The 11814-nt window shown below is 42.3% G+C and overlaps 1 protein-coding gene across 1 annotated transcript in view; it reads left to right on the plus strand.

Moving 5' to 3' along the window:
* Positions 1-11814, plus strand: part of adgrv1 (adhesion G protein-coupled receptor V1) — an 88859-nt gene that overhangs the window by 64901 nt on the left and 12144 nt on the right. Inside the window, 3 exon segments of the mRNA XM_029440497.1 lie at positions 1917-2095; positions 5275-5432; positions 11102-11223. Of these exon segments, the coding sequence (XP_029296357.1) occupies positions 1917-2095; positions 5275-5432; positions 11102-11223 (459 nt within the window).

Here is an 11814-nt window from a genome sequence, read left to right on the forward strand (position 1 = left end):
TAGTAGAGCTGATATGGTCTAGAGGAGAAAACATAAACTATGATTCACCCAAGAAGGAGTTAAAATAGGAAGTAAAAATGTAATCACTGAGAATATTCAGTGTTTTAGTCACACACTCACTTACTCATACTTTTTCTTAAATTGCCCTTTTATAAAAAACATTTTTTTAACATCCCTGCTAAGAAATGTCCCTAATTAATTGTCAGCAAGCAGCTGACAATGAAAATGTTGCTGCCACTCTGCTTTGGTTGATGCGTGGCTTTAAAACGTTTCTGTCCTCGTCAACGTCTCAGTATCGACGCCACTGATGTCTCACAGCTCACTATCAGGTACACCTATTTCAGCTAAGTAGCTGATATGAGTGGGCGCCAGCAGCAGCCCATTTCAGACCACGAGAAAGACTTCAAATCAATAACTGTGTATGTGTGTGTGTGTATGTGAGGGTGTGTATATCCAATAGTTTCAGAGAAATATGTGCTGACAAAATGCCAGAGAACAGCCATTAATTTAATCACTATCAAGATCAGCTTTTTCTTGACTGCAGAGGCACGCATAGGCAACCTCAGCTGACTGAGAGACTGCATAATATTACATAACAATACTGTACAGCTCTTTTAGCCAGGAAAGACCTGCTAAAGCCCTCGCACTGGCCTACAGTTTAAATAATTACCAAAACTATTTGCATGGCTAATTCCCACTTGATATGAGAAAAAAAAAAAATATATATATATATATATATATATATATATATATATATATACACTTTGCACGGTTGATGAGACAAAAGCGTAACCAATCATTAATCTAGTCAGCAGGCATATTGATCTGTAGCCCAGTCATTTAGTTTGGTAACACATTGCGTTATTCTTAGGCCGCGGTATCAACAGTCAGTGAGGGATGCAGACAGTTACCCATAATCCAATAGCTATGCCTCAACAGCTCCATTCTGCTCACAGCCAAGTAAAAGTAGTTCTTGAATCTGACCAACATCACACTATTGTCAAGCTGTTACACAACTGCAGTGTAGTTATGTGTGCTTCACGTGTGTGAGAGTGTTTATTTTTGTGTTTTGTGCTTGTGTAGCAACGTGTGTTGTGTCAGTGGTTATACAATATGCTTATGGGGGAGACAGAGGTTATCTGAGGGAAAGGTCAACGTCCCTTAGCCTCATGTCATTAGTTGCATCACGGTGCCCGCTGTCCAAATGTCCTGCTTAAGTGTTTGCAGACAGATGGACAGTCGCAAATATCATCAGCTGTTATTCATTAGCTGTTGGGCTAAATGTGTATTGCTCTGAATAAGAGAAGGAATTGCTTCGTTGATAATGCCGACATGTCTTTACTTTTTTTAATTAATGTTAAATCTCTGCAGGCTGTAAAAGGTTTGCTCTTGATGAGGCTAAATGGAGTAAAGGTCATCAATTTGTAACCCCAGCTAACCAAATAGACTGGAGAATGGAGAGCTACATCGTTTTTCCCTTCAGCGTAACTTTAAAACCTTTGCCCTTTGCTCTTCACCAGTGCAGCGGTGTAAAATTGCCTGACAGATATGTTATTTTCGGCTGAGGTCTTCACACAGTGATAAGACATTGTGTTGCAACCAACAGGTGTTCAGAAAAGCTGCTTATGTAACAAAGCAGGGCTCAGTGTATCACATGGATGAGACCATTGAAGCCTGCTAGATTACAAAGCAAATATAGCTATTGTGGGTGAAAGTGTGGTTGTGCTGTATGTGTGTGTGTGTGTGTTTCTCTCACTATGAAGACCAAATGTCCTCAACTCCAACTTCCAAACATGTTGCCCTTCCTCACCACATGATTGAGAAACATTATGGGGCTGAAGGTGCTGCTTGTGTTGGCACTGTTTTACTGTTTCACAGTCCTGTACACAATTTGTTTTCTCAAACTCTGCACCCAGGCGGTGAACTTCTGGCAAGTGCTGGTGATGAATGATGAGCATACAGAGCGACGACACCTGCTCTACTTCCTGTTGGGCTGGGGACTTCCAGCGATGGTCATCATTGTCCTGGTCATCGTATTGCTCGGCGGCTTCGGATGGACCATACACAGTGTGTACGGACTGGTGCAAGGAGATGTGTGAGTCGACATTGCAAAGCACACACGTGCACAAAACACACACACACACACACACACGAGTGGTCTTTGAAACTGGTCAAAAGGGAGGTGAAATTGACCCAACACTGATGTAATCTCTTTTCACAAGAGGACTGAGTGTGTGTTTTAAAGCTGGTCTGAGTCAGTCCTGGTGACTTCCGTTTCTTTTTTAGGCGAAGGTAAATTGTACTTTGGGCTAAAGAAGAGCAAACAGAAAGCACCTGAGCCAGTGACATCATGTCAGGAGGTAGTTTGCCCAATCAGATGAATGAACAAATGCGTCTCCCCACATAGAAACTTGATGCTTCACCCTAGAGGTGGAGGCCTTCACACAGCAGGGTATAGGAAAGAAGGGAGGAACCTTAAATAACCCATATACTGTTTGACTTTTGTTGTGAGCTAAAAATAACTGCTTGCCATCTATGTATAGAGCACCGGAATCCTAGAGCACAGCAGATGAGGTCACGATATATAGAAAGCTGCACAATGGTTCACAGTCAGGTGTGTCTGTGTGTGTATATATGTGTGTGTGTGTGCGGGTAGTAATTGCAAAAGTAACTTTTTACATTGCAACATACGTGCTTTCGGGGTCGCCTCGCGTGTGCGATGAAGCGTGCGTGACAGGCGAAGTCAAATACTAAAATTAGCCCCGAGGTCTTAGGTGTGGCTGTTATCCTTGGGATCGAGTGTGTATGCGTGTTTCCTGTGGGTGGGTGTGTGCGAGACAGCGAGCGTATACATGAGAGATTCAAGGTTACAGAGGGGTATTCAGTTTCCCTGGAAGCGTACCTTCCTCTTTCAGGGAATGAGGCAGCCTTTGAATTCCCTCCCTCCCTCCCTCCCTCCCTCCCTCTCTCTCTCTCCTGCTTGTACACAGGTAGCCGTCTTGTTTTCTCACAGCTCAAGTTATCTCCGTTTCACTCATACAATCAGGTGCCAAGCTCAGACTTTGCGTGAGTGAGCTTGTTGTGCCACATTGTCTTCGACTCCTACATATTCTAACAATGGTTGCTGTTGTTGGTAACTGTCAGTGAAACACCTTTGTTACAGTACTTGCTACTAGATCCATTTTGTACTTGATAGCTACTAAAGCACTAAATCCTCTGTGTGGATGAGAGGGTTTGTGTGTTACTGCCTCTGGCACATCGATTATACATCTTTAAATTTGCTACAGACTGTCTTTAAATTCAAGTGTGAGTTAAGTTAGAATTAAATAGTTGGCACATTTATTCATAATAAATGTTTTTATATGCTATTATAAAGATACAAAATAATTGTATACTGATTGCCTGCTGCTAAAGCCAATACTTATTCTAAGCTTAAGCCTTGAATTTATTGAATTTTGTGTTAATTTCTTACAGCATGTATTCCCCTCGCACTTATTACGTTACTCATTACCCCATGTAGCGTTGATAAGCAGAAGTGAGGATAAAAGTTTCACCACAGATGCATCACCCAATTGGCTTTTGCTAGTGCAGTAAATCTCATAACTATAATTCGGAGTTGAAAAAGCAATTTATATACAGTTGTATCTTAACGGTTGAGTCTAACATGATAAACCATAGTTTATCATGGACAGACTGATTTATTGGTTTGACAACTTTAAAGCCAGGCGATAAAGTTGCTCAAGTCATTTCCCGTGCAGGCGGACATTCAAACCTGACATCTATCTATTCCACGCAGGCTGTTTTATAGTCTTACCTGTGGAAATATAAATGTAAAAACTTTAATGTCCTGCCATCACATTACGCAAGTTAAAGACTACCATGTGAGCGTGGATGTCTCCTTAATAGAGACTTGATCTATACCTTTAACTTTATTTTAGGTGTTACTTAAACCAGGCCCTGTTACCCATTACACTACTCACTGCCACATGTATAGAAAAGAAAGTCCCAACTGTATCTCTATGAAAATCTCCTATAAAAGGCATTGGGGGGGGGGGGGTGCGTGTCGGTTCACTCCTCTCCTTTCCTCCACTCTGTCTCTGACTGTAGGTGTGTCGCCGCCCTTCGCGAAGTACAGCGGAGGAGGGAATGCGAATTGCTTTACCTACAAACAATTTCGCGACCCCCCTGCAGTACCTCCGCGGACCCCCTGTTGAAGACCTATGCACTACAGGAATCCCTGAGATTTCACTTTCACTACACTAGAATCTCATCCTCTCACAAGGCCGCAGTACAAATATCCATATTCTAGTTTGTTTACATTGTTATAGTCTGCCCGTCTTTCTGGCAGAAGGTGATGCAATGCTTTATTTGGCATACTTCATGTTATGTTATGACTATGATAGCTCCAAATACTTCCATGTGATTACTCAGGTCTGCCGTGAGATCCTGGCTGTATTTCACACTCCCACCAAACCAGGGGCCGAGCTTGTTTTGTGAAAAGGACACAGTCACATGAGTGTTTTGAGAGTTGTTTTGCAGTTACAGTTTATGTGAGGATGTTGATTTTCCCAGAGAAAAATGTTTCTCTCTTTAATAAAATAAAATAAACACCGATTGGACAGAAGCTGGGAAAGGACTCGTGAGATTTCCGAGGAAAACAAGCCCGACTGACCAACAGATAAAAGATAAATAGTTAATTGTAATTAAACAACAGATAGCTTTAATAAAGAATTCCCCTATTTTAATCATTAAGATAAGCAGATGAACTCACATAACCACTCCATGTTCAACTCCCGTTCAAAGCTGGAGACGCATGCATCGTGTTGTTTGGTTTTTTAAATGTTCTTTCATCCTTTAAATAGAAAAACACTTTTATAAGCGTCTTTGGCATTAGATATTATCCCACTGTAGCTGCAGGGTGACCTGGTTGCTCAGAAGATTTAAGAACATACGTATTTTGCTGTTGAGAAATAAAGCTGGAGTCTTAGGCAGGCTCAGAGGTCTCAGATCCTGTTTGTGAAACTTGAATAAACAAAGTCTTTACTTGAGTAAATATAGAGATGTAATATGTTTCCGCTTTCTAGAGCTCACCTTTGAGCTGGACTCCCTCTTTACTCCCCTACCCCCACTCCTCTCTCTCTCTCTCTCTCTCTCTCTCTCTCTCTCTCTCTCTCTCTCTCTCTCTTTCAATTTCCTCTTCTTTTCACGCACGTTCTGCTTCTTTCTGCATATCCCAGAAAGAAAGACTCACAATTTCATCTGTGCCCTCTGCAGGTGCTTCATCCCAAACATGTATGCAGCTCTGTGCACGGCGGTGCTGGTGCCGCTCATCTGTCTGGTTGCAGTCATGGTCGTGTTCATCCACGTCTACCAGGTGACTCAGCAGTGGAAGGCCTACGACGACATTTACCGCGGACGAACCAACAGCACAGGTGACAAATGTTACTACGCATAATCGTAGATTTGAGAATATGCGCTCTCTTATATGAGGCAAAACTATATATGCACATAAAAAGATAAGAGTTCAAGATAAAATTGCTCAAGTCAAACAATCTCTCACTCTGCACACGTACAAACACCAGAACAACAAGTAACCAGCTGCCAGGATGTCCTCATTGAACTAGATTGCATCCACCCCTATTTTTGGCTAAAAGTTTAAGCCCGTATTTTGCTCAGCTTACAGGCTGTGTGCCCGAGGCATTTATGATACAGGAGCAAAACAATACCTGCTTTCCTGAATTAAATAACGCTGACAGCCACACTTGTATTCAGCAATTACACTTAGGTAGACATATATTTTAAATACTCTGATGTTCTTTTTGTTCATACAGCAACTCCAAAACCTTTCTACCACTTCCATTTACCGTCATTTAAAGCACTGAATGCGCCCGACGCAGTGCGGTAGGATGTTTGGAAACAACCTCGACCTCGTACTTTATGTAACAATCTTGTTTGCTGTGAAATAACCGTCATATAGTAATGTTCAGTGTGAATCAGAAGCATTTATTTAGTTCAGTCGGTCACTTCGCCCACACATGAAGATCCTAGCCAAACCCGTTTAGTCCCTCAGTATCACGGCTGCAATCAGTGGCCGTGGGTGACAGTCAGCGGGCTTTAGCTTGTTTTGCTCAGTCAAGGCCCTCCAATGACAAAGCAAAGCCTGAATTAGTGCCAGTTCTTTGGCTGGCAAAGCGGTTTGCCCTACACACTATGTGTGGTCTCCGAAGTACTGTGGGAAACCAAAACAGTTCTTTGCTGAGCTGCAGGTACAGTAAGAGTGCTTAACAAAGAGAGCAATACGTTCTCATTCACACACCAGGTGAGGCTAAAGGTCAGCCTGTAGGACTTTTGCCTGCCAGGATCATTTCACTATGGGGGGAGCGAGCAGACAGCAGAGATCAAGAGAAGACATGATAGGTTTGGGGTGAGTAGAGGGGTACGGAGACTAGGAATATGGTACTGTACTGTGTGTTGAATGAGAACAATAGAGAGGTTGCATAGAAGGCAGCTTCTAAAACCCCTTATTTACACTGAGAGAGAGAGAACGAGAGGGCAAATGCTGGGAAAGGTAGGCACAGCACACACTGTTCAAAGCAGCAGTCTCAAGTGCTGACTGAGTGTGTTTGGCCTAAGCACAGAGGACAGAACGGCCCTTGAGGTGTGAATATGTGTGTCCAGTTTGTGTAGAACAGCTGTACTGTGAAAAGGCTGCACATGAAAGGGAATTCAAATGACTTCAAAAACACAAAGTTGGACGGCAACATTCTTTGTCAAAGTTCATGCAGTGATGGATTAGTGCTGGTTCCACCTTTAGTTCTTATAATGACACAATACCAACACATGCACATATACACATGCACATATATGAGCATGAACAAGTAGACATGTAGTGTGGACTGCATTTCATTTATCTTTTCTTTTCTTTTTCTCTATTGAAGCTTTTGGCAGCTCACAGTGTACGGCTCTCTGCAATATATCAAGTCTTTGTTTCAACGTTTCCAGAGTACAAAGGGGAATATAACAAATGTGAGGGAGAGGCCTGTAATATTTTATTTTTCTGAACGCAGGCGACGCCTCTGCTTTTTCCCTGGACTCCACGGGTTTAAACGCCACAGGCACTGTAACAACAACACTGATCAGTTTCAGTCCTGCAATGTGTAGTGATCAGACAAAAGACCGATCCCAAAACAAACCTTTTGATTGGCCTTGATATGTCAATCAGATATGTTTTGCTTCACCTTGACAATCCCATTCGCCTGAGATTCTTGCAGAACCTGTGGAGTAACTGATGCCACTCGGACAAGGATTATTTAGGTAGCCCACATTTTCAAATGCCTTACTGCCGCAAACAACTGATTAGATAAGATGAGGGCTTGTGTGTGTGTGTGTGTGTGTGTGTGTGTGTGTGTGTGTGTGTGTGTGTGTGTGTGTGTGTGTGTGTGTGTGTGTGTGTGTATCTGATTGTGAGAAGCCCACATGTGAAACTCACACGGCCGTGCAAGTTATAGCGGGACTTCTTACGTGTGCCAGTGTGTGTCTGCACGTTAACCTGCAAGGAATGTACCTGCACCTGATCAAATGCTGGAACTCCATTGTGGCCAATGTTAAGCTTGAAACATAAATAAACTGAACTGAACGTACGACAGTATGAAGCCCTTATCACAGCCGTGAAATGACATGATGTTCTTTTGATACAGAAAGCGAGCAGGCTTCTAATTTCCAACAGAGTCCAGTGGAAAGAATAACTATTATTGTCCTATTTGTCTCCAAGTGTTCCTTGACTGCACTCCACTTTCTAATTGGTCAGGAATGTGGAAAATAAACTAATAAATGTGCTGGACGGGGTCTGATTGCAGAGTGCTGTAGTATGTACTCTGTGTGTGTTGGAGTGCAGTTGCTTTATTCGGCTGCCAAACACATGTTTTCGGTTCGGTTTGTTGGTTTGTTTGACTGTTTGTCAGCAGAAATACGGAAAAACCATTACCCCGATATTCATGAAACTTGGTAGAAGGGTGTAGCACGGGCCAAGGGAGAACCCATTCAATTTTGGAGCGAATCCGAATCGCGGTACACTCATTATTTTTCACTTATGGAAACAGCCATGGTGGAGGTCTTCGCTCTCCGAGTGTCCTTCCAGTTTTGGTTTTAAGAATAATTCCTCACTATAACTAGACATCCTATCACCAAACATGGAGATTATTACTTTAGAGTCATGTAATCACTAAAGCAGCAATCTGCTCCTGTATTCTCCTGATTACTTTAGGAGGTCGCTGCAGTTTATTTAAAAGAGAACATTTAGATTGTTGGAAAGTAAATATGTACTCAATAACTGTATATTTTTGAGGTACTTGTATTTCCATTCGACTCTACTGTATACTTCTACTCCACTACCCTTCTGAGGAAAATACTGTACTTTTTACTGCACTACATTTATTTATTTAAGATCTTCTAAATTGACATTTCCCCTCTAAGTTTCTCACATTGGTTTCATGTAGATAGCAGTTTGAGGTTAATATTTTCCAAAACAAGAAAGATTACAGAAAAGTCCTAAAGTGTGTGGGCTGTTTGATCGACGCACGCTTATTACAGCTTGTTGTTATTACAGCTGCTGACCTCTCTGTGACAGGGATGTCAGCAGCGTCTTGAGTTTCGGCCCCGGCTGTTTTTGTTGAACTCCTCTCAGTTTGTCTTCTCACACCAGGATCCAGCTCTGCTCAAATGTAAACTCGGGCCTGTGCTCCTGTGGAGAGAAGTAGCTCCCTCATGTCCCGAGGAAATCACTTCAAATGGATTCGAGCATAAATTGCACTATTGAGGGTTGAACTGTTTATTTACTTCTAAGCTCCGCCAGACAGAAAGATGCCCACGACATCGCGCGGCGCCTCTCTAGCAGAGAGCTAAGACTCTCTCGCGTGTTTATGCAAAGGCTTACATAAGCACTCATGCAAATGTTCACACACATACAAGTAGATGCACAAATACAGTAGAACATGTTTGCCTGCTGCTTTCTGCTCCTTCTTATTGTTATCCAAACAGTCAGTCAGCATTTGGCTCTGGGAGCCTGTTCTTACTGTGGGAGCTCTGCCCTGTCCACAGACTGGAATGTGCTTACATGGTTGGAAAACTCAAACCAGGAAGGGAGCAGATAGAGACGCATGTGCAAAATAGAAGAGAGAAAGAGACAGAAGAAAAGTCTATGTTGCTTTGACTAGGAAAAGATGAAAGTTAGAGAAGTCGAAGGAAAAGAAAGTGAAAGGCTACCAGAAGGTGCGGAGTGAGCGTAAAGCACAAAGAAGATAGGTGTGAAGTAGTAACACTTGAAGCATCGAAAAACAATGAGCAGAGTATTGGCAGAATAAATACTTATAGGAAAAAAGTCTCAAAGGGAGAAGCCTGAAAAGAACTTGGAGCTTGGTGGATCTGACTGGGTGGTGGAAGTGGCACCTAAGTGAGGGCTTTTTGTGCAAACCTGGGATCAGTGCCCTGTGTTTCCATCCTACTTGTGAAGTGAACTGTACAGTCTATCCTACATAACACCACCCAGCAGACTACAGAGTGACCCAGCAGTGTAATCTTGAGTTGCTATACTTTCCCTTTTGGATTTGAAGCATTTATGTCACTCTGGGGTACAATTGATTCTGAAGATGTCACATTGAAATCCATTTCTTATGTAATATATTGGATTCATCGTATTATGCACTATTTTGTTGGTTTGACCGCCACGTGGTCATTGTACTGATAATACGACCACATTGAGCATGACTGAAAGTTGTCAATGGTACTCCACACTTGTGAAAAAGTGTCGTCGTTGCAGAAAAACAGACATTTGATCAACAATGTTGGTTTAAAATCCCCCTTAAGCTCTCCTCTTCTGTCTTTACTTTTGCCCTCTTGCAGCCCTCTTTGTGCCACACTCGGTTCCGCTCCTGATGGCTGATCATTTCCCAGCAGGGGTTTTTAACTCAGGATCTCCCGACAGCAGAAACACGTCACAGCCAATGCTGCGTGTGGTGTTTCATGATGCGGGTGTATTTTGAATAGTCTGTTGACAGCGTTAAAATGTAGTGTATAACACCTGCAACATCCAACTGGCAAACAAAGCACTCTTTTGTGAAGCGAATCTATGCAAACACAAAAACTGAACCAGCGGGCCATAAAGTTTATTCATCAACTGGAGCCTGTTTTCTGAAAAGATACACAGTTTGTAGTCTTGTTTCAACAGCTGCTTCCATCATGTGCTCCTTCTTTATTTTCTTTTGAAAGAAACAAGATGGATAGTTTTTTATCAGGCCTCTCTTTCTCGCTCTGTTGTGACGACTCGCTCCTGATTGGCAGAGCTCCTCTTGTTTGTCCCTTTTTTAATTAGCCGTTACAATAATAGGTGAGGGAATGATTTTTTTCAAGCTGAGAGGGACACCATGACCTGACACAGCTGAAGTACAAGGATACGTCAGCAGCCTTAATTCAGTCTCCACATCAGTGCGAGCCTGAGGTTGTTCTCTTTATCTCTCACGTCATGAATCTTGAATAGCACAAGGGTTGCAATGGTTAAAAGGAAGATCTGTTTTTTACTTTTATAAGTAAAGTCTGCTTCTCCTCTACTTGTGTTGCATGACATACTGTATGACTGACAGAAAGTGAGTTCGCAGTTGCTACAGGAGAACTCAGTCACCTCTCTGTGCTCTCGTCTTGTCTTGGAAACACTTGACTGAGTCCAAATACAGCTGATGTGTTTCAGCGGTTTGCTACATGCTGTGTGCAGACTGGTGTGTTGTTCACCTTTAACAACAAGCAGGAGAAAGAGTGAGCAATTTAGCACGATGTCACATGTTTGTAGGCTTTTGTGACAAGTGTGTGTGAGAGTGTTTTCTTTAGGGCTTTATTTACCAAAGGGTGTGCTAATTACTGAGCGCACACTCAAACTATAGACATTGGCACACCTATCTGCAGATAGGATCTAAGATTTCCTTTTACTCATCTAGGGTGCTATAAATCATAAAAATGAAAAACATTCAGCTATGTATTTTATTTAGTTGTTGACAAACTTACTTGTGCAGATGTTGTTTTTTTAATCCTCCGCTGTTGTTATCTTGTGCTCCAGAGGTGCCGCTGGTCCTCTACCTGTTCCTGCTTATCTCCCTGGTCTGGTTGTGGGCAGGACTCCACATGGGCTACAGGTCTCTGTGGATGCTCATCCTCTACGTCATCTTTAACTGCTTGCTGGTGAGCTCATCGACTTGTTTATTCACGTGCTTGTTTACTTTTCTACTTATTTATTTGATCATTTCATACAGTTGTTTATTCCATGCACTAAATCTTGTATTGCATTCCCTTCTTCTTGGTTATACTCTTTACACGCTTAATGTACTGAGTCCCTGTTCATTACCGTCCTTCTTTATCGGATCATTCGTGCGGTCGTTAACTTCACCGTTGCCGTCGTCATAAATTGAAGTTGTCGTCTTTGTTATTGTCCCCAGTGCAGAGTTATAAAGTGAAACGTGTCTAAAGAAATGTTTTGATACGTGTCCTCCAGCTTGAAGTGTCTTGAGTTAGCACTTCGAGAATAATTTTTTCAGGTTTGACTTGAGTTGTCATTCGAAGTTCACTCTCTCTGTAACCTTTCACCTCCCAACCAAATGTTGCTGTTTTGAAACTGTGCACTCGTGGGGATTTTAGAGTGCTACGGGCACAATAATAATATCAAGGTATGTACTGTAGAATTACCTAATATTTTTAGTCAACGTGTTCAATATCAGGACGCTAACACAGAAAATAGTGATGATTTAGGGCTACGACACGTGTGTGTGTGTGTGT

This window comes from Cottoperca gobio, chromosome 9, assembly GCF_900634415.1.
Source record: "Cottoperca gobio chromosome 9, fCotGob3.1, whole genome shotgun sequence".
Lineage (NCBI taxonomy): Eukaryota > Metazoa > Chordata > Actinopteri > Perciformes > Bovichtidae > Cottoperca > Cottoperca gobio.